This window comes from Saccopteryx leptura, chromosome 2, assembly GCF_036850995.1.
Source record: "Saccopteryx leptura isolate mSacLep1 chromosome 2, mSacLep1_pri_phased_curated, whole genome shotgun sequence".
NCBI lineage: Eukaryota > Metazoa > Chordata > Mammalia > Chiroptera > Emballonuridae > Saccopteryx > Saccopteryx leptura.
Genome location: NC_089504.1, coordinates 355,331,060 through 355,357,547, shown reverse-complemented (window position 1 = coordinate 355,357,547; position 26,488 = coordinate 355,331,060). Strand labels below are relative to the sequence as shown.

The following is a 26,488-nucleotide window of genomic DNA, read 5'->3' as shown; positions in this document are numbered from 1 at the left end:
TGGCCATGAGCTATTCAAAGGGAGAATGATACCAGTACCAAAACCAAAGTGGTTTAGAACCAACGTGCTAGAGCTTGAATTCCATTTTCTTGGGGTTGTGCCCTATTCCTTGAATGTGCATCAAATGAATGAGTGGGCAAGGGTTGCGAAACAGTGAAGGGTTGTCCTTGGAACTTTCTAACTCCGTTTTTGTCTGGCTCTCTCTCTCTCTCTCTCTCTCTCTCTCTCTCTGCTGCTCTGGCATTCACTTAGACCAGGCTCTAGAGGCTCCTGGCTCAGGCACCCCATTCCTCTAAAGAAGCCCACTTTTTTGCACCCTTGTGCCAAGTTCCCAAAATAATCTCCCTGCCTTCTTCCACGATCCGAACGCTTAGCCCAGCTCTCACAGAGGAAAGTTAAAGCTCTAATTAAAAATTAAAGATGTACTTCATGATCAATTATGTCAAAGTATGAATGCTGGCCAACAGCATCAAGACATGTCCTGAGAGACTATTTATGTATTTATATTTATGTCTTTAAATTAATTAATTATTCAGTCCCCCCCCCCCCCCGTCACCAAGGTATAATTTCAACCTCTTTTTTACTCAAAAATTATATCAGAATACAAGTGGCGAGCGAACCTAATATTATATGGGTCACCTTGAGTTCCTCATAACATTAACAAAAGCGGAATTTTCTGACAACGTCACTACTCCATCTTCAGTATCATAATCATTAGACTATTTGCTGTATGCGCGGTAGCTGGTAATCACAACACCGGTGTGGTCCAACAGCAACAGTGGGACGACGCAGAGAGTAGAGGACAAATTTAAATTCTTTGAGCAGGAGCTGGAGCTGGAGCTACCTGCGTATAGCAGGTTTTCCTACTGCTCTTCCAGTTACAGTGTATTTGGTCATCCCCTCGTCCACTCACCCGGCAGCCCTCCTCTGTCCAGTCTAGGTGTCGGGACACGGTGGCAGGGCAGGCCAGACAGAGGGAATGGCACGTGCACAGGCACGAAGGCACAAGATTGTATGATGAGTCCAAGGAAAGGTCAGCATTCTGTGGTTCTAGCCTTAGAATGCAGGACGGTGAGGTGGGTGAGAATGGAAGGGAGCGTTGGGGCCAGCATGTGGAAGGTTATCTGCATACTTAAAAGTCATTGTCACCTCGTTCTGCTTACGCTTAAAGGGCATCCGCATGAAGAGCAAAATCAGACTCTTGAATTTATGTTTCTTAAAATCGTGAGCAGAGTCCTGGAGAGGGAGGGACAAGGGGCTACTCCATGCAGTGTATTACTGGTTCCCAGGATCCACCTCCGCTAGGCATATGGGATCTGGGCTGAGGTTCGAATCTCTGACCTCAGCAGCAGTAGCAAGGATCTGACAGCCCTCGGCTGCTACTCTGACCCCAGAGAGAGCAGCCGTGCAAGCTCCTCTTGTGGAGAATTCTCAACTCCTGCAGACTCAAGAAATCTCACCTCTGTTCTACCAATTGCTCAGATTATGGGCTGGGGGCATTAACTCCCGAGGTTCCAAGCCTGGGCTTTAGGCCTCCCTGTGGTTTCTGGGGATTTTTATTTGGGAAATTAGTATGCTATCAGGGAAATAATAGTGAATTGGGGGCAGGAATCTATGATTTTTATCCTGGCTCTGTCAAATAGTTTCCTGACATTGAGCCAGTCCCTTCACCAGTTTTATTTTACTTTCTTTATTTCCATACATGTTTTGGGGTACATGTTTCAAGTGCACAACTCAATAAAACATTATCTGCACATGGCATCGTGTGCCCATCACCCCAAGTGAAGTCTCTTTCCGTCCCCACCCCCTCTCTGTCCACCTCCACTTATCCCCTAAACCCCTTTCCCTCTGGCTGTCACCACACTGTTGTCTGGGGCTATGTGTTTTATAAATATGTATGTATCTATTTTTGCTAAATCCCTTTACTTTCTTTCATCCAGTCCCCTAAACCCCCTCCCTCCTGACAGCTGTCAGTCCGTTTCCTGCGTCCATGCCTCTCTTTCTATCCTGTTCGTCAGTTTATTTTGTTCATTCAAATCTACATATAAGTGAGACCATAGGTTGAGCCAGACCATCTTTGCTTTTCTTTGGTTGTTAACTTCCAGAATCCTGTTTAAAAAAATTTTTTTTTCAATTATACATATTTTATATGAGTGTTTTACAATTTTTATTCTTGCTTTTTAGATTTTAGCACATCACCATTTTAAATAAAACTCTTTTCTAAAATGGATTTTATATCTATTTTAAAACAAAACATTTTAAAGATATAACCTTTTCATTTTTTTATTTTACCCTTTTTAATCATTCTTTTTGACTCTTAATTTTCTGAAACAAAGGGTCATCTCTTAAGGCCATTTTAAAAATCCCAATTCTTTTCTTAACTTTTACTGGGTTTTGCTTTTTCAGAGCCAGATCAGACATTATGAACACAAAAAGATCCAGGAGGGCAAACTTTCTCCTACAACCTCAAAAACCATCAAACCAACACAAATCGGTTCTCTAGCTTTGGTAATTCCTTCCCAAATAACCAAGAATTTATCACCTCAGTGTGAAGTAGATTTGACTGCTCAAACATGAAGGAAGAAAATAATCAGAAAAGAAGGGTAGCTATCATTTAAAATGATACCTCTAGAAACCAGTTAATAATGATCAGATAAACAAAGGAAAATCCTGGGGAAGTTTTGGCACACAGTTTCCGTTGGGTAGTTAGAACTATCCAACTGAAAACCACACAAACATCATTTGCAAGAGATTGGATTCCCTCTCTCTGGCCAACAAAGCAAACAGAGTACCAGGGTTGTGTTTTGATTCAATGCAACAGTCACGTAGGAAAGATGAAGGCTCCAGGAAGTGCTCTTGCTTCTGCATGGTTAAAATCATCTCAAGCCCTACTTCTTGGAGAAAGAAAATAGCGTGGAGATTGGAGAATTCTAGAAAGTTCCCAGATACAACAAGGAGATGTCTTAGGACAAAGGAAATGGAAAGTTTTTTGTTTGGGCCTTCAATTCTCCAAACTGGCCAAGTTTTTCGTTTGCCTAGTGCTTACTACACTCTCAGTTATTTTAAATGATATATTATTTGAAGTGACTGTGGATCAATTCTTATGACTCTGAAAACAGCAGAAACTTTGCCTTCTCATTTTAGAAAAGAATCTGAGGCCAGAGGGGTTAAGTACTTGCTCAAGGTCAGGCGGCTTGTTAGTAGAGCAACTTGTTAGTAGAGCAACTGGGAACAACTTCAAATGGACGAGAAAGGGAATTGGATTTGCTTGTGTTTAAAAAACAGTAACTGTTCTTTTTATTAAATTCATGTTTGAGAAGAAAATTAGGCATAATAAGAGAATTAAAGTTGTGATTTTGCTATCTGGGGATAACTGGGCTTAATGAAGAGGAAACAGGGTCAGAAAGTCTATTTGAGTCACATTTAAAGAGGCGCTGATGAACTTCCGTGAGGCTCTCCTCATCACGGAGAAGTTAGTGATCAGGATTTACTCAGGTGAGACTAGGAACAGGCTTCTAAGTAAACGGGACTAACATAAATTGTTCTTCCTGTGAAAACCTCTAACATTTTAGACATTCCCAAAATAATTTAAAAATCATTACATATGGAAATAATTCCATTTACAGACTTTTTTTTTTTTCTATTTTGATTTGAAGAAAACATAAAGTGAAAAGTTGCTAGTGATCACTGGTACTGTAGCATCCACCGGGTCAAGAACAAACGTCGGAGACTTTCAGGAGTATAGATGTAACTTTATTGGCCAGTTTTACCTGCGCAGGGGCAAATTCCCGAGGTGTCCAGAGACACCGTGCTCACAAGGAGCTACAGATGGGAATCGCACCTAGCGCTCACAGCTAAATCTTTTTATAAGCTAAGCAAGCAAGCCTCATACAGAAGCAGATGTGGCGGTAACCTATTTGCTAAGGGGGCTGCACATAGCATAGCAACAGGGGCTGGGGTCTAGCTCATTGGCGAATTCCAAACCTAAACTTCTGATAAGGGTCTTTTAACCAATAGAATGCAAACGTTTGTCTCTTTTTCCTTTTTTTCTTCTTCTCTCTCAGCTTCCCAGAGTCCCTATCTGTCTCTGCTTCTTGAACGACCTTGGGCATGTTACTCCTAACAGAACAGGAGCAGGACCTGCCTGTAACCCTTAAGTTCCCTGTTCCATTAGTGCCTTGCTTATTTTCTGATCTTCTCTTGGTCCTTACAGTACCAACAAATTTAATAGGTTTGTTTTCTTATATTTTCTTCCACATTGTAGTCTATGACCCTTTTTGTACAGGGTTTGAAATTTAGGGCGAAGGTTTTTGTTTTTGTTTGTTTGTTTGTTTTTGCCTCTGGATAGCCAATTGTTCCTGTACTATTTGTTGAAGAGCTTTTCTGTCCTCAATTAAATTGCTTTTTGCACTTTTTTTCAAAAACCAGTTAGGCATATTTGTGTGGTTCTAATTCTGGGATTTCTTCTGTTCCACTGATCTTTTAACATCTAACCTTTCACCAATACCACATAGCCTTTATTATAGGCACGACAAAGTAAGTCTTGGAACTGGGTAGACTAATTCCCCCCTGTCTTTATTCTGCTTTTTAAGAACTACTATAGTTATTTTAGTTTCTTTGCCTTTCAATATAAATTTTTAAAAGCCTGTATGTATCTACCAAAAAAAAAAAAAAAAAAAAAAAAAGTCTTGCTTGTACTTTGATAGGTAATTTTTCCGGGTATAGAATTCTGGGTTGGCTTGATGATTATTTTCTTTTAGCACTTGGAAAATATTGTTCTACATCTGAATTCTGTGTTTTCTGATGAGAAATGCACAGTCATCTGAATTGTTTTTTCTCCTCTGGGTAAGGTGTTGTTTTTTTCCTGTTGCATTAAAATTTTTTTTTTTCCTTTTCAGTTTTCAGAAAGTTGATTGTGTTATGTCCTTCATGTGGATTTCTTCTGTTTGGTCCTGTTTGGGGTTTGCGCAGCTGTTTAAATCTGTCGGTTTGTGTCTCTTATCCATACTGAGAAGTTTGCAGTCATTATTTTTCAAGGTACTTTTTTCGCACTGCCCTTTTTCTTCTTTTGGGTAGTCTAATGACATGAATGTTAGCTCTTTTGTTATCTTCCCACTGGTCCCTGGGGCTCAGATTATTGTTTTTTGTCTATTTTCTCTCTGTCTTCAAATTGGGTAACTTCTAATGTTGTTTCTTTTAGTTCACTAATTTTTACCTCCACCCCCTTTACTCTGCCGTTAAGTACTTCTACGGAGCTTTGTATTTCAGTGATTGCATTTTCCAGTTGAACAGTTTGCATTTAGATTTTTTATATACCTCTGTTTCTTTGCTAAGACTTTCTATAACTTTGCCCAGGATTTTAATTTTTTTAATTTGGCCCAGCAGGTGTGGAATAGCTGCTGAAATACTTTTATCACAGTGGTTACAGACTCTTTGTCATAACATCTTAACATCTCTCTTATCCTGATGTTGATATCTATTAATTGTCTTCTTTCATTCACTTTGGAGCCATCCTAGTTCTTGGTTTTTTTGTGTCTTTTTTTCCCTCCTATATGTGCCCTGACCAGGGAATCAAACTGGCAACTTCCACACTGGGACGATGCTCCAACCAACTAAGCTATCCAGCCAGGGTTTTATTTATTGATTATTTTTTTCACAGAGACAGAAAGAGTAACGGAGAGAGAGGGGAAAAAGGAAGGGAAGCATTTGTTGGTTGCTTCCCATGTCTTCCCTGACTGGGGATTGAACCACAACCTTGTTGTTTCAGGATGGCGTTCTTCACCGATTGAGCTAACTGGTCAGAGCTCACTGGTTCTTGTTTTTGAGTGATTCTCAATGGAAAGCATGGCTTTTTCATATTATCTTATGAGACTCAGGATATTGTTTATACCTGCCGTTGAGCTGGCTCTCTCTGCCATCACTCCGGTATTTTTAGCTGAGTTTCACAGGAGAAATAGGAGAAAGGGTGTCTGTTCCATCTTCCTGTAAATTCAAGTTGTCTAGTGGTGAAATTGTAAGATCATTGAAATCCAGCTGCTTTTATTTTTTGTATTTTTCTGAAATGAGAAGTGGGGAGGCAGAGAGACAGACTCCCACATGTGCCCGACTGAGATCCACCTGGCAAGGCCGCTAGGGGGTGATGCTCTGCCCAACCAGGGCATTGCTCCACTGCAACCAGAGCCATTCTAGCACCTGAGGTAGAGGTCACGGAGCCATCCTCAGCGTTCGGGCCAACTTTGCTCCAATGGAGCCTTGGCTGCGGGAGGGGAAGATAGAGACAGAGAGAAAGGAGAGGGGGAAGGGTGGAGAAGCAGATGGGTGCTTCTACTGTGTGCCCTGGCTGGGAATTGAACCAGGGACTTCCACACTCCAGGCCAACACTTTACCACTGAGCCACTCAGCCAGGGCCTCCAGCTGTTTTCTTAGACTCTCATAGGATGGAGAGACAAATTGTAAGATGCACATTTAAAAGAAATTCTTAAAAACGTTTACTTTTTGTGTTTTTTAGTAACAGGATCTCACGACTTCCTTCCGGCTCCCTGCTATTAGCCATGTTTAATTCCTGTAGTCTATCCCAGTCTGAAGGGGGAGGAGAAGCTTTTGTTTTTGTAGCAATTTCACCATCTCCACAGAATCTGCTATGCTGATCTTTCAGGAGCTGGTTTACCTTTGTAACCAGGAAGGATGCCAGTACTACCGACTATATCGTAGTTCCGTTCTTTCTTTATTATTTACCTGGCATATGTATTTTGGAAGTACATAACAGAAATGAAAGGTTTCAGTAATCCAGTAATCTAACCTTAATACCTGTGACCCCCTCTTCTGTTTCTTTTACATGAAATCTGTGAGTTGAATGTAGTTTTCAAAAATAAAGGATCTAATTGTTCTTTTTTTCTCTACCACAGAGAAAGTGTCCCTGCTGTGTCCATGTAAAAGGTCCCATCAATTTTACAGGTGTCTTTATCCTAATCCACTAGCAATTTTTTCCTTTTTTTGAGAGAGGCAGGGAAGGAGGGAGGGAGAGATGAAGAGAGAGAGAGAGAGAGAGAGAGAGAGAGAAGGAGGAGAGAGAGACAGGAACCTCGAGCTGTTCCTGTATGTGCCCTGACCAGGGAATCAAACTGGCAACCTTCACGCTCCTGGATGATGCTCCAACCAACAAAGCTATCTGACCAGGCCTCACTAGCAATTTATTAACCTCTTTTAATTCAAAATAGGAGCCCAGGTTTAACTAGAATGTCTCAAAGCAAACGAATGGAGGAAATTTGGTTGACCAACATACACAGGGAGATAAAACTCCTTCAATAGGATACTTTTCAGAAAGAAACCCAGAATGTTATGATGGACTAACTAATTGACTGATATAAAGAATTTAAATGTGTAGCTACTTATGCTTTATAAAATACTCTTCTAGAAGGTTCATATTAGAAATACAGTAATTGTCGTCTCTGAAGAAAGCATCTAGACATTTTGTTAAAATCTGGCTCTGAGATTATTCCAGTTTAACTTATTTCAGTTATAGGCATATGGAACTGGAGTGTTCTGTAGGAAGCATAGCTTACAATTCTTTGTAAAAATGTCCCCAATTATTTTCAGTCACACTTTTAGTCCTCTAATATTTCGGCAGGTCTGAGATAGGAGTGGTTGGATTCCCTTAATTCAAGCCTATGTTTTAGAAGCCATAATCAAATGCAAAGAATTTATTGATTGTAAGTGAGGTCTGACCCACTACTATAGGAAAATAAAAGCCTGAATATGTTTTAACATAAATGGAGGTCTAATATGATGTCAGGTGTGTGTGCTTCGGAGGAAGATGTATCTTGGCTTTATCACTTACTATGTAAGTTGGGCAACTTTTTAATTTTCCTTCTCTAAAAAAATGAAGAGAAGAATAGACCCTACCTTTTAAGATCATAGAGAGACATATACATATATGAGATAAAGCATATAAAACATTTAGCTTGGCACGTACTGAGAGCTCAACAAATATTTCCTAGTATTACTGCTCCCACCAACACTACATTTCTCTCCTGAGCCAATCTAGGGGTAGTGCTTTGTTCCAAATGCCTTATTTGGTAGACTGTTTTTATAAGGTACAAATTTTCTTTACTCTAATAGAATAATTAAACCCTTTCCAGATTAATGCCCATGTCCAGGTTTGAAACAGATGCTATGAGACACCGTGTGCCCATCGGAGGTTGGTTTTTGGAACCCTTGAGCTACAGAATCATCCCCTTTTCTCCCCCTCCCCCCCCTCTGCCATATTTATCTGGTTCCATGCCAGAAACTTCTTGGGGGTAATTCAAATTAGCATCCATTACAGATCAATCTAGAAAAGCTTGGTTATTTATTGTCAGGCTGATACACGAACCTTGGCAGTTTCAGAAACCAGAGCTAAAGTGATCTTATAAAGTTCCAGTTAAATCAACATAGTGATGTGCTAGTCTTGTGATGTCTTGCATGAAATTACCTCTGCAATGCGAAGTATTTTCCCACTCAGAACCTCATTTTAACTCTATAACTTATACCAAAGATCACACTGTACCTGCTCTTAGCCTTATAAGTCTTACAAAAGTTCTTGGCCAAAAACAATAAAATTTGACCTGACCTAATCCTAGAGTTGCAATGGATAATGTGTGTATTTTTCATTCAATAATTTAATGTGGAAATTAACTGCATGTGTCACATATTCCCCCACTCAGAGAAAGAGCTTTTATGGTTCTAGTGTTACACAAAAATTAAATATGTAAACACTCTTGTCATTTAAGACTCTTCACTTTGCTGATAGCTTAAATAAGCACTACAAAAGACTCCTTTGGAGAAATTTGTTATTTTGCGTAGTATGGGAGTCTACTGCATGAAATTCACCCTCTATGGTCACAGAAATGATAGCAACAGACATTTCTTTCTCTCTCCCTGAAAGAGAAGGAATAATTTGCCCTCTTTATGTTTTTATTTTATTTTTATTTTTTAATTAAGTGAGAGCAGGGGAGGCAGAGAGACAGACTTCTGCATATGCACCAACCAGGATCCACCCAGCAAGCCTCCTGGGTGATATTCTGCCCATCTAAGGTGTTGCTCTGTTGCTTGGCAACTGAGCTGTTTTTAGCACCTGATGTGGAGACCAAGGAGCCATCCTCCGTGCCAGGGGCCAACTTACTGGAATCCATTGAGCCATGGCTATGGGAGGGGTTAAAAGAGAGAGAGAGAGAGAGAGAGAGAGACTAGAAGGAGGGGAAGGGGTTGAGAAGCAGATGGTTGCTTCTTCTGTGTGCCCTGACCGGGAATCAAACCCAGGACATCCACAAGCTGGGCTGACACTCTTCCACTGAGCCAACCAGCCAGGGTGTAATGTGCCCACTTTACCTTATTGTATTATTCTCTCCTGTTTGTCAATACATGGAAAACACTGGAAGTTTACAGAAAAATTTTGTTTTTGTTTTTTCTCCCTTCCTTCAGATAAACTCTTAAGCATGTTCTACTCCTGGGCGTGAGCTGAAAAGCGTTCTCTCCTGGCCTTGTGTTTTCTGTAAAGGTGATTCCTTCTCGGTGGTCCCCTGTCTGATATGCCTCCTTTCATTGCTTTTCCATTTCTTGACTCACTGTTTCCTTTGTATCCCACGAACTTTATTTTTTGTTTTGATCCTTTTATTAAATTTAATGTTTTGAATGGCTCCACATGTTCATAAATCAAGATGTATAAAAAGTGAGGCTGCATGAGTCTCCCTCAGTCCCTTGTCTGTTGTCTTCTCAGTCCCCAGCTTCGCCCCCTACTGCAGGTGTCCACAGTTTTTAGTGTCTTCCCAGAGTGTCTTCATTCCTACTCAAGCCAACAGAAATACAGGCCCCCCCCCCCCCATTTTACATAGAAGGTAACATATATGTATGCTTGTAAATGTTTCTGAAAACTTAATTTATCTCGGTGATATCTCCATATTAATACCTTGCGAGACTTCACACTCTTGTTGCAGTGTGTACATGTGTGCGAATGATCTATTTGGTGACTAGTTCTCTGTTGATAGATAGTCCACTCTTCTCATTGGCATGTGATGCAGTTTACTCTTAAACACAGTGCTGATGTGAACAATCTTGTGCCTATTTTATTTTATACATCTGTAAATGTGCCTGTAGGGTAAATACCCCGAATAAAGATAATTAGGTCAAGGTTATTGGCATTCAGAATTTTGATAGATGGTGTAGATGTTGCCAGACTGCCCCGCATATGGTCATAGAAAGTCGTTCTTCCGTGAGCACTACACGAGGTGACTGCTTCCTAGAGACTAAACTATAGAGCAGGGGTCCCCAAACTACGGCCCGCGGGCCGCATGCGGCCCCCTGAGGCCATTTATCCGGCCCTCGCAGCACTTCCGGAAGGGGCACCTCTTTCATTGGTGGTCAGTGAGAGGAGCATAGTTCCCATTGAAATACTGGTCAGTTTGTTGATTTAAATTTACTTGTTCTTTATTTTAAATATTGTATTTGTTCCCGTTTTGTTTTTTACTTTAAAATAAGATATGTGCAGTGTGCATAGGGATTTGTTCATAGTTTTCTTTTTTATAGTCCGGCCCTCCAACGGTCTGAGGGACAGTGAACTGGCCCCCTGTGTAAAAAGTTTGGGGACCCCTGCTATAGAGTGTGTGGTAAAACTTCTGGATCTTTGATGTTCTGAAAGGTGAACAGTGATATCTCAGGTTAGTTTTAAATTGTATTTTTTTATATACTAAAAGAAGTTGAACTTCTTTTATATGCTGTTTCTTATCAAACAACCTTTCCCTCATTTTTCCTTATAGAGCCTTTTAACATCACATGGTCAGCAGAAACAGGTACTTCTGTCCTGACTTTATACACAAAGAAACTCAGGCCCAGAAGAGACAAGATGTTGGCCCAGGACCACAAACAAAGTTAGTAGGTGGTAGAATCATGACTTGCCTCTCAGTTCTGTTGTTGCCAGGTCATAGTTACATCTGTTAGAATTATCCTCTGAATCTCTCTCTCTCTCTCTCTCTCTCTCTCTACTAGAGAGTTTGTTCATTCCCATGGGTTAACTCGATGCTATTGGGTTCTAAGCCTACGTAGTATCTCCAGCTATATCTTAACCCTCTTTGGATTGAGAAGGGACAGCAGACACTGAAATGATAGAATTTTAGAGCAGAAGGCAGATCTGAGAGATCATAGACTAACCTAGTCATTTTATAAGAAAGGAAACCAGGAATCAGAGACGTTGTGTCCTCTGTTTCCAAGGTCATCCCATTTCTAAGAAGTCAGGGCCAAGTCAGAGTTCATTTTGTTTTTCATTTGGTTTAATAACGAAGAGAAGAAGGAAAACATGCGTGTCATTTACTGAAACTGGTCATCTCGATGTTATAAAAACTTCCAGGACGGGAAATGAGAAGTGTGAATTCATTCATTCATCTATCCATTCGCTCACACTCATTCATCCAACAAATAATCATGTTCCATGCATGAGGCACTGTGCTTGTCATGGGGCTTATAATGGTGAACGAAAAGGCATAGTCCCTGCCTTCATGGAGAATACAATCTAGAAGAAGAAACAGATATCAAGCAAGTAATATACAAAGATGTGATTACAAACTGGGGGAAAGACTATATGGGAAACTTGCATGGTGCTGTGCAAGAACAGGACAGGAAGACATAATTATTAGACTCTAGAGTCTGGAAACCTCCCACTGCCCCCCCCCCCCCCCCCAGCCCTAGCCCTGCCCGGCCACATTGCCCCTGAGGCATCTCCATGGAAACCTAAGATTCCATGGATCCATTTGAAACCTACTATTCCCTGAACAGCCCTATTCCCTCATTTCTTCAGAGGAAAGAACGGAGGCTCCAAAAGGAAGCATGACAGGGGACCACCTAGCTAATTAAAGCCGAACCAGCACCAGGACAGCAGCCTCCTGACTTTCCAGGGCTCTTTCCACCAGATTAGGCCCTCGTAGTGCAGCGCTGTGCTCTGCTACCAGAGTTTGCAATGCAACCATTCTTCACAAACCATGGACTCCCAGGAGACGGGGGCATTTTAAATCAATTTATACCATGCTATAATCAATACACTGCATAGAACAAACAAATCAAGATCTTGAAAAACACTTGCCAAGGAAGCTATGCCATTTTAAAAAAAAATAGTTTCCCTTCTTTTCCTTGAGTGGTTCGCCAATTATTGTACCGAAGAGTGGGGTGAACGTGCCTGCAACTGAGCGTACCATTTTAGAGTTTACTTTGTGGAAGAGCCGAAATCCTTCCCTTGTCAACAGACAGCTTTTCTGTGGCAGTAAAGAGCTTGACCTAAGTTCTCCTGATGAATTGTTTCTGTTCACCAGTGGAGTCCCGAGCACACACTTCGTCAGAAGTGGGAAATGGTTGACAGAGGAGATACAACCCCATTTACTTCGATTTGGTCAGTGTGTGTGTAGCTGTTCTGGGCACCCAGTGCTCCTCACTCGTTTACACCCGGGGCAGTGGGGCTGGGCAGGGGGTGATGGATCTTCAGCCTATTCAATGCCATCTCATTAAAATTAGTGCTCCTTGACTCAATATGCTCCCCCGCCACTGTTCTTAAATTTATTTTTCTTCTCTTTGGGGGTGGAGCGGAGCGATAGAATGGGGCAATTTTAATATTATTTCCCATGTTCACATTTAGCTGTTTACAACTAGGTGACTCAAAATGATAGAAGAATCAAGACCAATTTTAGAAATGAGGGAAAAACGAGTAGAACTCTCATTTAAAGAAATATTGCCCCATTAAATTTAACTTTTCTAAATACTAATTAAAAAAAGAACTATTGAAAAATACAGGGGAAAAAAACTCTAAATACTGAGATGTTCATGGCAGCAGCATTGATAATAGTAAAAAATTAAATTTGAATAGCCAACCATCAAGAAAGAGTAAAATGCATGTTGATATATTCCGTGTAATCGTGTGCATGAATTGAAACAGGGCTTCGAAACAAAAGTCCTCACATGGGGATGCGAAGTGGGAAAGAAGGCCCAGCACGGTCATTAAGAGTAGAGGCGCTGGCCTGACCTGTAGTAGCACAGTGGATAAAGCGTCGACCTGGAACGCTGAGGTCGCCTATTGGAAACACTGGCTTCCCTGGTCAAAGTACATATGGGAGTTGATGCTTCCTGCTCCTCCCCTCTTCTCTGTCTCTGTCTCTCTTTCTCTTTCTCTCTCTCCTCGAAAATGAATAAATAAAATCTAAGGAAAATTATCTATCTATATATAAACGAGTAGAGGCGCTGGGGTCAGTGGCTGACCCTCACGGCCACACTAAGTTCCTCCTTTTGCCTTCCGTTCCCCGTCCACGAGCAGAGGGTCATCACCCACCTGTTCCACGGGGCCCTGTGGGATTCAGGAGAGGCCAGGCGTGTAAAGCCTCGACCCCATGCTGGCTACACGGTAGGGGCTTGACCGATGGTCACAATGATCATTAGATAGACGATCTCAAGCTTGTTATGAGATGTCAATATAGGCCGCCAGTTCCTTCAAGAGGCAGATTTCTTTGGGATGTAGGACTGAGGATGACTGATTTGTTTCTGTTTAAAATTTCCACTCTTGGCCATGTTCTGTAATTATTATACTAGTTTTTTTTTGTCCCTCTACCCTCTTTTCACCCCAGAAACATTTTTGACCTTGTCTGTCTTGCGCTGTGTCTCCAGGAGGTCCTTAGGGACTGCATTACTCAGGGCCCCTTGCCCTTGGGCTTCCGGTTGGGTCTAGCTGGTGCCTCTGCGTGGTGGTAGGTGTGACTGCTGACGGCCGCCCCTGCCCGGGTTTACCCCTGTTCTCTTCCAGCGTGGGGGCAATGACAGCTGCCCAGGGCTGCTAGTCCAGGGCGCCTTGCTGTCCCTCGCCCATCCACGAACTCTGCTTACCAGTCTGTGAATCATCAATCCTTTTAGTAAATTTTCTTGGAAGTTCAAGCCGAGCACGCTTCTGTTTTCTGCCGGGACCCTAGCTGATACAAGGAGCGGGGGTTGTTTGTATAATTGGAGCACTTCTTTCGGAATCGCAGAGGACCACCACGGCCGCCTAGCTCCCGAAAGGAAGCCCCTCCTTGTGGCGTGGAGAGAGGCCGCTCGGCTTTCAGACTCCCGGTGATTATTTTGGTTTCATTTTCGAGCCCTCCCATCAAAGTAGACTTCAGGGCTAGAACACCTATTTCCTAGAAAAACACACTTTCTCCTGGAGAGAAATTCTAGAAAGCAGTCGCGGGCTATTGACAAACTATAATGCTGCAAAGGGTTCTGGCCAAAGAGGGGTTGGAAAAAAAAAAAAAAAAACTCCGAAGGGAGAAGGTGTCCCAGAAAGTGGTGCATCCCGGCGGCAGCGGCCGTGTGCCCGGCCGGGCAGGCGCAGACAGAGCTGCGCCTTGAGGGAGACCGGCCTCTGCGGGCACTGGAAACTCCCCAGCCCCTGTGGTGTCTGGGCTCAGCCGCTGCCAGTCTCCCGGGGGGTAAGTGATACAGTTTGTTCAGTCCGGGGGTGGGATGGCGGTGTGAGGTGGTGATGGGGCCGGTTGCGGAGGGGGGCGGAGGGGACTTGGCATGGCCCCACGCACTGCTCCACCGTGAAATCATGATTGGCAGGCGGAGTGTTCCCCAGGAGGAAGCGTGGGGAGGAATCTCACAACTGCATGGCAGTAAAGAGCTGCCTGGTGGGCCTCCCTCTCCGCCAAGAGGCTCCGTGGCTCCGAGGTTCTGGAGGGGCGTGTGGGGTGTGGGGGGGAGGGGGAGGAGGAAGAAGCAGCTGCTCTGCCCAGTGCTGAGGGGTCACCTTTGCCGAAACCTTCCAGTGGCACGTGTGTTAAATAAAGACAGCGAGCCTGGGGGCGCCAGCAGGGCACAGAGGACCAAACTGCAGATGCGGGGAGGGGGCCCGGGAAGCCAGCTGGGGGCTTCCCCTAAAGGAAAGGGATGAGAGGTGAGAGTCAGTGAATCAGACGGCGTGGGAGGGACGAAGCCTGTGAAAACCGTCAGCCTCAGCACCCCGACTCAGGGACGGGCCTTCTTCTCCTTCTGCTGTGAAGTGAACGCCATGTGGCTGAGCTTTTGTCCCCCCCCCCCCCCACCTCCAAGTCCCATAAACAAGGGGACTGTGTTTATCGTGTTTATTGTGACTCACAATGAGTTAACTGAGTGCTTACTATGTACGTGGGGAGCCCTGTGCCAAGCACCAGGAAGACAGAGATGAACACCGCCTTCCTGCTCACCTGAGACTGAGTCTGATGGGGGGGGGGGGGGGGTCAGATATGAAACACGACAGCACATTCACCTCATAGTTCTTAAAAAATATCTATGTTTGGGTCCCTACCCTGCAGAGACTCAGATGTGATTGGCCTTGGAAGGAACCATGACATGGACCCTAAGGTAATTCTAATGTGCAGCTTAGTTTGAAAATTACTGGTGTCCCCCCCATTAAAATTAATTGAATTTATTGGAATGACATTGGTTAACATAATTATACAGGTTTCAGATGCCCAATGTGTTGGAGAATTCCTGTTTTATATATTCTCAGGGTTCCATAAAACATTCTTTCCAAGAAACATTCAGTGATGGCCAAAGTAAATTTGAAAAATAACTTCTTAGATATGCTAGATATTAAAGACTAGGAAGTTCTATAATAAATCTATTTCGATGTAAAGAAATATATAAATAAATAGATGTTGCACATTGTGAACACTGCTTTGAAGAAAAGGTGAAAGGCATGAATAGGCATGATTGGTATAAGATGCTTAGAAAATGTGTCTTTGAAGAAATGACTTTAATGGAGAGCTGCATAATCTGTGTGGGCAGGGAATGGGAAGGGCAGTGTTCCAGGCATAGGGCTCATCATGTGCAAAGGTCCTGAGGTAGGGAAAACATTTGAAGGACAGAAAGAAAGCTAGTGATCCTGGAATGTAGGAGGTGAGGTGAAAAATGAAAAAAAAAGGGGGGGGCAAGATTTCTGCCTTCAAGGAACTTATACCTTAGGGAAAAACTCATATAATTCCAAACACTCCTTATTACTGTATGGATCTATAATTTCCTAAATACAACAGGAAGGAGGAGAAATCAGGGTTGCCAGCTGATACAAACACCCATTTCAGGTTTGTCCCTAAGTAACTTACATAACTTTTGAAACGGCAGATACGCTTTCATAAGTATGTTGTCTTAGGCTAATATTAGCATTAGGTCATGTTTACTGAGTGTGTACAGTCTGGGAAAGAAGTGACTTGGAGGTTGGATCAAGATGCTGAACTGACACACATACCTGCCCACCCTTCTTCTCTCCAAACCCTTAAAAAAGTAAACAGTGTTTAAAAATACACCCATTAGCTAGAAAACAAAAAAGTGAGTTATAAATACCCATTTCCCTCCTCCTCCATTCCTCCTTAATCCCTAGTAACCACTAACCTGTTCTCTATTTCTATATAATGTTGTTATCTCAAGAGTCTGATATAAATGGAATAATACACTATGTTGTCTTTTGGGATTGGCTTTTCCGATCAGCATAATTCTCTGCAGATTCACCCAAGTTGTTATGTGTATCAATACTTTGTTCTTTTTTATCGCTGAGTAGTATTCCATGGTGTGAATGTGCCCAACTGGTTTAATCATTCACCAATTCAAGGACATCTGTTTCCAGATTTTGGTTACTACAAATAAAGCTGCTATTAACATTTGTGCTCAGGGTTTTATATGAACATAAGTTTTTATTTTTCTGGGATAAAGACTCAGTATGTAATTGGTAGAATGTATGATAACTGCCTGTTTAGTTTTTAAAGAAATTGTCGAACTTTTTTTGGAGAGCCTGTGTTATTTTGCATTTCCACCAGCAATGTATGAATAGATTTCTCTGAACTCTCATTGGTGTTGTCACAATTTAAAATTTCTTCTCTACTATAATGGGCATGTAGTAATATTCCATTGTGGTTTTAATCTGCATTTCTCTGAGGCAGCCTAACAATTTATTATGTAGCGAACAGGAGCAGAGAGAACTCTGGGAGGGAAAAGAAGTATGGGGGTTGCTGGGTGGATCTCAGTCGGGGTGCATGAGGGAGTCTGTCTGTCTGTCTGTCTCCCCTCCTCTCACTTGGAAAAGCAGAAATAAAATAGATTAAAAAAATAAGTAGCCATAGATACATATTAATTAAAGTAGACAGGTACCTATGAGAACTAAGGAGTTAAAAGTGGCAGCTCTGAAAAGAGGAAGGGTGGGAAGAAGGAAGCAAGTAACAGTTGTTGTTTTTCATTATAAACCTTTCTAAACAATTTGGTTTTTTAATCCTATTCTAACATCACTTTAGAGAAAATTTAGAAGTGTATATAAAAAGAGACAGACTCTCAGGTTGAGTAAACTAATTGAACCGTATGCTCTTTACAAGAGATGAATGTACTTCAAATGTCATGGCAAGGATGAAAATAAAAGGACAGAGGAGGCAGCAAAGAGAGACTACTAGAGAGCAATGTTAATTACAAACAACACAGAAACTGAGGCAAACAGTAGGAAGCAAGACAAACAAAGCAGCTTCTCAGAGATCAAAGCTCAAAGGGACACTACTTTAAAAAGAACAGGGACTGAAACAACACACGAATTCACACTTTCTACCCAACGGAGCTTACACATTCTTTCAAACATCAAATATGGTATGTACAGAACTGATTCATTGGTTAGTCACATGTAAGAATTTACAAAAATCTGAACAGAATAGAGTCCACATTTAAACATGTTCTAATTATAATAAAATTAGAAATTAACAATAAAGATATAGCCAAAAAATATGGCCCCTTAAATATTTAAAATGACTCATCTAAAAACTGGCTCAAATGGAAATGACAAATTATTTATAAATAAATAATAATTCTAGAACTGCATTTTACACTTTTTGAATATGGACAAAAGTATAGTGAGGGGGAAAATATATAGCCTTTAATTCATGGATTATAAAACAATAAATATAGCCTTTAATTCATGGATTATAAAACAATAAAAATAAAGGAACAAGTAAATTAAGTTTTCAATAAAAAAAAACCAAAATAAGGAAAGAACCCATAAAGTAAACCCGTAGAAGGTAGTAAGATTGGCAAAGCTAAAGCCAGAAATTAAAAAAATAGAAAATAAGCAATAGGTTGAATGAATCAAAAAGTTAATTCTTCAAACAAACAAACAAACAAACAAACCAAATAGACAATGTTCAACAATTCTGAAAGAAAGGGCCCAAATATATGACTTTTGAAATGCTGGAAGGGCTATATTCACAGAGGAGATTTAAAACTTGTGTTCAACACTGAATCAATAATCACAATCCAAGTGAAACTTCCACTGTTGGTAAAAGGCATCTACCAGAAATGTATGGTAGACATACTAATTAGTGAAATATTAGCTGCACGTTGACAGAAGCAGGTAAGAGAGAAGGATACCTACTATCCCCGTTACTATTCACAATGTAGTGGGAACTAGTATTCACATCAAGTCTAGTTAATGAAGCGAGATCAAAAAAGAAAGAAAAATGTTAGGAAGGAACAAAATGACCCTTATTTGAAGATAATATGAAAAAAGTTTTCATGAGATGCAAGACAACCTATTAGAGAAAAGGAAGCCACTACTCAGAAAGTTCAGTGAAGCCGCCCACTAAAGACTTAAAAATTAGTAACAGTTCTTCTATCCCATAATAGTGAGTTAGAGAATAACTTAAAAAGAAAGTTCACTCACAATAGTCACAAAAACTGTAAACTATATCCATCATGAAACTTAACGGGAAGCGTAGAGGATCCATACAAAGAAAATTATTAAACTTTCTTGACTATGTAAAATTCAACTTGGTTAGAAAGACATGTCACGAATGGGAGGTCTCACCAAAGTAATTTAGGAAGATGATGCTATCCCAATAAGATTTTAAAAGTTCAACTTGACATGCCACTTCTAAAATTCATTTAGAAAGGAGCATGTGTGCAAATAACAAACATTCTGAAAGAGATTACCATGGGGCGGGACTTGCCCTGCCAGATGTTAAAATATGCTGAAGTTATTACATGGGATCATCACAGGTATAGACGGATCAGTGAGACGCAGCGTGTGAACACACACATCTTTCCGCTTCTAGGTAACAATCCTAGAAAAAAATAAACATGAAAAAATATTCTAGGATTGTTACCCAGAAGCGTAAAGATGTGTGCGCTCACACAGAGACACACACGGGCATGCCTTGTTTTATTGCACTTCGCAGATGCTGTTTCTTTTTACAAATTGAAGGTTTGCGGCAACCCTGCCCCGAGCGAGCTTACTGGCGTTAGTTTCCCAACAGCATTTTCTTGCGTGTGTCTCTGTAATTCTTTCAGTATTTCGAACTTCTATGGCTGTTATTATATTAGTGACGGTGATCTGTGACCAGTGGTTTTTGATGTTACTATTGTAAGTGTTCTGAGGCACCACGAACAGTGCCCATCGAAGACTGCAAATTTAATAAAGGTGTGTGTGACCGACCCACGGACTTGCTGTCCCCAACGTCTCTCCCTCTCCTTGGGCTACCGATTCCCCGAGGCACAATGTTGAGCTGAGGCCAGTTAAACCTTCGATGGCCTCCAAGTGTTCAGGTGAAGAGAAGAGTCCCGTCTCTTACTCTAAGTCAAAAGGTAGGCATGATTAAGCTTAGTGAGGAAGGCATGTTGGAAACTGGGACAGGCCAAGAGCTGGGCCCCTTGCGCCAAACAGCCAAGTGGTGAATGCAAAGGGAAAGTTCTAGAAGGAAATTAAAAGTGCTACTCCAGTGAACATACGAATTTTAAGAAAGTGAAACAGCCTCATTGCTGATCTGGAGAAAGTTGTAGCGCTCTGGATACAAGATCAAACTAGCCACAACATTCCCGTAAGCCAGCGATTTTCAACCGGTGTGCCTCAAGAATTTAAAAAAATGCAATACCTGACTATTTAGTCAGGGGCACTGACCTTCTTTTCTCCCTTAGATTGTCAAATAATAATAATAATAAAAGACAACAGCCAACACAACAGTGGCTGTCCAGTGTGAAAGTATTAAAATTAAACTTTTTTTTTTTTTGGTAAGATCATCAAAAAGGATATTTTTTGGTGTGCCACAGAAGTTTTGTAATTTATGTGTGCCATGAGATGAAAACGGTTGAAAATTGCTGCCTTAAACCATAGCCTAATCCAGAGTGAGGCCCATCTCTTTCATGAGGGCCTGAGAGAGGTGAGGAAGCTGCAGATGAGAAGTTGGAAGCTAGCAGAGGTTCGTTCATGAGGTTTAAGGAAGGACTTTTTTTCCCCCATAACATACAAGTTCAAGGTGAGCAGCAAGTGCTGATGTAGAAGCTTCAGCAGTCTATGCAGACGATCTGGCTAAAATAATGAAGTTGCCCACACTAAACAACAGAGATTCAGTGTAGACAGACCTGCCTTCTATTGGAAGAAGAGGCCATCTAGGACTTTCTTTTTCTTTAAATTTTATTTTATTTTATTTTATTTTTTGTATTTTTCTGAAGTTGGAAATGGGGAGGCAGTCAGACAGACTCCCGCATGCGCCCGACCGGGATCCACCCGGCATGCCCACCAGGGGGCGATGCTCTGCCCATCTGGGACGTTGCTCTGTTGCAACCAGGGCCATTCTAGCGTCTGAGGCAGAGGCCATGGAGCCATCCTCAGCGCCCGGGCCGACTTTGCTCCAATGGAGCCTTGGCTGCGGGAGGGGAAGAGAGAGACAGAGAGGAAGGAGAGGGGGAGGGGTGGAGAAGCAGATGGGTGCTTCTCCTGTGTGCCCTGGCCGGGAATTGAACCCGGGACTCCTGCACACCAGGCCGATGCTCTACCACTGAGCCAACTGGCCAGGGCCTATTTTATTTTTAAATTATTCATTTTAAAGAAGAGAGAGAGAGAGAGAGAAAGAGAGAGAGAGAAGGGGGGAGGAGCAGGAAGCATCAACTCCCATATGTGCCTTGACCAGGCAAGCCCAGGGTTTTGAACCAGCAACCTCAGCATTCTAAGTTGACGCTTGATCCACTGCACTATTACAGGTCAGGCCATCTAGGCCTGTCTCATAGCTAGGGATTAGAGTCCAATGCCTGGTTTCCAAGTGTGAAAGGACAAGCTGACTCTCTTGTTAGGGGCTAATGCAGCTGTTTTGAACGTTGGTCAAAACCAATGTTCATTTACCATTCCAAAACTCCCAGGACCCTTAAGAATTATGCTAAATCTACTCTGTGCTCTGTAAATGGAACAACAAAGTCTGGGTGGCACATCTGTTTACAACATGGTTGACCAAATATTTAAAACTCACTCTTGGGAGCTACTGCTCAGAATAAAAGACTCCATTCAAAAATATTACTGTTCATTGACAATGTGTCTGGTTCCTCAAAAGATCTAATGGAGATATATAACCCTGTACTGTATTGTTTGAGGATTAAAATATTTTCTCTAAATGAAGAATGTCCAAAAACAAAAGAAAACAAAACAAAACTATGTTTTATAACATATATTATTGTTGAAAAGTTATAAGGCGGTTCACAAGACCGTTGGCGAATAAACTGGCTGAGTCCTGACAACTCAGCAATGAGCAGGGGAGTTGAGGAGGAGTGGAAGTGCAGAGGCTATTGCAGCCGATGACTCTCCAGTGCTGCTGCCCTCCTCTCACTCCCACCAGCCCTGCTGTCTATCCCTGTCACACACTGAGTCACTGGATGCCCACAGTTTCACTTGCAAGAAAGAGCATGTTACTCCACCGAGTTTCCTGTCCTCTGGATGGAACATCTTCTGTCCCTCCTACTTGCTCTCATCTGCATTGGCCTCACCCCTCCCTAGACAGGCTACATAAAGTTATAAATTTTTTGGATTCATGGAATTATACCACTCCAATCTAGTCATGAGGGGAGCCACATCACGCTTATGATTGGATTAATTCTTCAAGTAATCAGATGTGGAAAAGAGCTCTATTCCCTAATGCAGCTTTCTTGGTAGACAAATATCCTTTCAGCTACGAGGTATAGGAGGAAAACAAAGAGACGGCCTCAAAATAGTTTAAACTACTACACAATGTGCACCCAAGTCCCAGGAAGTCATGGGACTCTGGTGAATAGATGACCCAAGTGACCAAGTCAGGATCAAGTTTACACTGTCATTATAAAGGATCTACCCTAAGCGGTTTCGGGTAAAAATGGCGGACACTTCCTCCTAGAAGCTGCAGCGCTACTGGGCATCTGTCTGGGATCCTTTGGCTACTTCTTCTTCTGAGAAGGAGATTGGAGGTGGAGGTTACTAGAAGAATCCACTTGGTCTTTACGAAGGAGATAGGCAAGCAGCTCCTGAAAGGTCCTGGCAAGCTGTACAAGGAGGAAGGCATTTGAATTTTTCAAAAGTGCCATCAAATGAAGAACAGTGAGATAATTTGCTAATACAAGCCTTTGTAGGAAGGAATGGGGGCGGGGGTTTCTAATCGTTTCAGGGACAAGGTGGGAAGTGAGGTAGGGAAGGGCACCGTGCAAAGTGGCGGCTCACACTCCCTGGAGCCCTTCCAGAGGCATCTCATCATCGGCAAACCGTGACGTTGCAAGGCACACTTAAAAAAAACACCAGAAAAGAATTCATCCTGTGGATGGAAAATAGATGCTCTACTGCACCTGTTATAGGATAACTTCCTATCCACCTCAAACCCTCCAAAGAGCAGCAAAAATCGCAGACAAATGACATGTCCCCTGCAAAAGAAAGCGTTAGGCAGGTCGCCCGAGGCAGTGAGAAGACACGGGACAAAGTCTGGCAGCTGTCCAGAGCGTCAGAGCATCGGAAGTCGCCCTAGACGTGCTCTGTGAACTGTGCAGACCGGCGCAATGTGACCAAAGGATGCAAGTGTTCTTTGAACCTGTGGAGAAAACACCGAAAAACAGACAACAGCCCTCTGAGCCCCATTTTCCAGCATTCAGAGGGGTGGGGAGGAGCTGCAGGCAGAAAAACCCAGTGGGTCTCACGCAAAACTGTTCCCTGGGTTTTCAGCTGCAACCAACCCCTTTCATCTCCAAGTTGTGATGGCAGCTGGCCTGGCGCATGGCCCCCGGGGCCTGAAGAAGGCTGATAAAGAGTGCGCTTAAATAGATTTCTGGATATCAACAACTTTAAAAAAACCAACATGTTGATGAATTGAGTGTAAACATGTGAGGAACAGAAGGATTAAGATTTTCTTTCAAATACTGGCTTAAGCACGAAGGGGGAAAAACGTCCAGTTGTCAAAATGGGCTGAGGTCCTGCCGAACGCAGAGCTTCCAGAGAGCAGTCTGGCATTTCTGCCAAAGGCCACAGACGGCGGGGTGAAGCCTTCCCTCTAACCAATTAGATAATTGCCACTTCATTCTGCAGATGTCTCATTGTTCCTTCTTTTTTTTTTTTAAGCAAACAAAATAATTAGCCTTGTCTCGGTAATTTTGCTAATATTTCCATAATTAAATAATTACTTCAATCCTGGATTAATTAACTGTCCTGCCTCTGGGTACAGGAGGCCGCCAGCTGTGTTCAATAAACCCTTGAACGTGGTCAGTGGAAGGACTCAATTTCTGATCTTCTGTATTAACATAAGGAAACCTACTCCATAATGCAACAGACAATTCTATTTATAATGCTGGATTAATCTCCCCCAGTCACTCACACAAGCCCGCTCTGACCTTTCATTGCAACCTCACCCAAACGCAAGTCTCCTGAGATGACACGTGTTAATATGTGAATGCTGATAGAACTCGGTGGTATTGTGGCCAGGGATTAAAGAGCTGACAGTCTGGATAAATTAGCTCCTGATAGCTCACTAATCAAATGGAAGAAGCAAATGTCAAGTTGGGCAGCGCTGATGAAACCCTTCACCAAAACGCTGAGCGGGAGAAATAAAGAGAGGAAAATGCTCATGTTTGACACGGCCGCCAAAACTTTCTCTGCATTTCAGGAAGTCTTGGCCGATGAAACAACCGAGAGAGAAAGTATCAGAAAGTATCCTGGTGGCTTCATTTACCTGTTGTTGCTAGTACCTTCAGACTGCCTTCTCTTAGAATAGCAATTTTCAACTGGTGTGTTGCAAGAATTTTCAAACCATGCAATACTTGACTATTTAGTCCAGGACACTGACTTCTTTTCCCTTAGATTGTCAAACGAAAAAGTGTCAACAGCCAACACAACAATAGCTGTCTGGTTGAATGACTCAAAATGATACCTAATTATTATTATTTTTTTGTCAGATCCACAAAAAATCTATTGGTTGGTGTGCTACAGAATTTTAGTGATTAGTTTATGTGTGCTGTGAAATGAAAATGGTTAGAAATGGCCATCCTAGAATGATACGGAAAAGTCAAAGTGATAACCAATTCAATGCTGCCTTACCTACGGAGTTACAAGCAGAGCAGGGTGCCTGGGATTTCCTCGGAAAGCTAGGGTTTGGGGAGAACAGTGTTTGCGGATGTGGGAACAGGGCTTGGGAAGGCGAAAGGAAGTACATGTACTACCTGGACCTTTTGGTGGCCCAAAGGAGCAGCAGTGACCTGAACACAGATAGTCTACCTTGTTGCCTGGAATATGCGTGGAAGGCCTTATCGGGTGTCAGAACCATTCTGGGTATTTCCAATGCCTTCACCAATCAGGGAAATAGATTGCTTTCTTTTTATCTACCACATTCAACATAATGAGATACTTCTGGCTCTGCTGTGAGCCTTAGGCACATTCCTTAACCTCATTGCCTCAGTTTTTTCATCTGCAAAGTGGGAATCTTAACAGTACCTACCTTATAGGGTTACTGTGAAGATTTAAATAGAGTTAACATATCTAACGGCTTTAAGCAGTGCCTGGTGCATAGTAGGCACTATGTGAGTCTTGGCTGTTATCTCCAAAACATCTCTGTAATATTTTTCTCCTCTGGGCTCTCTCATCCTTCCCGGTTGCTATAGCAACGGCGTCAGGCTGTCATGTCCTCTTTCCTGAATAGCTTCCTAATTCATTTTCTTATTCAAAATCCATCTTTTTCAATACTTTACACATAGTATTGCCATTTAAATCTTTCAATCCTCTGATCTTGTCTTTCTCTTATTCAGCGACCTGCAGAATTCATCGAGTAAAGTCTCAATGCCTTCATCTTTTTTTAAAAATTAAAAAAAATTTTTTTTTTTTTGGTTAGCGACAGAGACAGAGAGAGTGAGACAGATAGAAAGGAAGGGAGAGAGATGAGAAATATCACTTGTAGTTGTGTCACCTCAGTTGTTCATTGATTGGTTCTCCTATGTGCCCTGACCAGGGTCTCCAGCAGAGCCAGCAATCCCAGGCTCAAGATAGCAACCTTGGGCTTCAAACTAGCAACTTTCAGGCTCAAGCCAGGGACCATGGGATCATGTCTACGATCCCATGCTCAAGCTGTTGACCCGCACTCAAGCCAGAGACCCTGCGTTCAAGCTGGCGACTTTGGGGTCTTGAACCTGGGTCCTCAACATCCCAGGTAGACGCTCCATCCACTGTGCCACCACCTGGCGAGGCTCAACTCCTTCATCTTGATTTCAAGCCTCATCCGACCCTTACCTGCTGACCCCAGCTTCACTCTAATCTCACATTTCACTGCACCTTGTCACGAACCCTCCCGTCCCCTGGAGCCACGCCATTTTCTATTCCATCAGCACATTCCCTTGTTTTCCTTTACTTGTCCCGGCAGGTTGTTGCTCTTGTACTGTGCTTGCTGTTCCCTCCGCATGGGGCTTCTCTTCTGGTTCAAACCCTAGCCATCCCTGAGAGCGGGGCCCAAGTGCCACCTCCACCCTAGGGACTTTCTGAGCCCATCATTTCCCGACCCCTCTTTCTTTTCTGAACTCCAATGCACTATATTGGTTGTTGGTGGTGTTTTTAGTCCTCAACCCCTGTCACCTGCCATTGCAGCTATCAATTTATACGCCTCCTGTTTAGGATGTCCCATATCCCAGCCTCTAAGCTCCTTGGAGCCTGGCTGCTTCTGCGGTGTGTCCTCCTCAGTCCTGTCCCCAATCCTATGCTATGCACAGAGCATGTCCTCTGCAACCAGGATAAGAACATTAATATTAATTGAGGGGCTTGGGATGACATCCTGGTCTTGCGCGTCGTCCTCTCTGAGACTTATTCTCAGTCACCTCATTGCTCGGGAAGTGGAAATATATCAACTCCCCGTGGAAGGAAACATCAGCCTATCAGCAGGAAAACAAACATACAAAATGCGCAACTAATCCTGAAACAATGGATTGTTTTTTGTTTTTTTTTTTTTTAAGATGGAGCAATGAAAAAGGATCAGAGTCCCATACCTTTGTATCTGGTTACCACGGCCGCGTTGACACTAAGAGGCTCTTGAAAGGTGACAGTGAGTGATGTGCTGCTGGTTACCATGAGACAGACATTGGTTGGCACCTCGGGGGCTCCTGGGACAGAAGAAAAAACACAGGGATCTTAACATGGCAAATCCTTTTCAAACAGTGTCCCTGCACCTTCAAAGGAAACCCTGAGACACACACG

General features: G+C 42.5%; 1 protein-coding gene across 1 annotated transcript in view; it reads right to left on the bottom strand.

The window, feature by feature from the left end:
- Positions 1-26,488, bottom strand: part of ANKFN1 (ankyrin repeat and fibronectin type III domain containing 1) — a 348,145-nt gene that overhangs the window by 103,141 nt on the left and 218,516 nt on the right. The window contains exon 7 of the mRNA XM_066366429.1: positions 26,281-26,394. Within this exon, the coding sequence (XP_066222526.1) occupies positions 26,281-26,394 (114 nt within the window). The remainder of the gene's footprint in view (positions 1-26,280; positions 26,395-26,488) is intronic.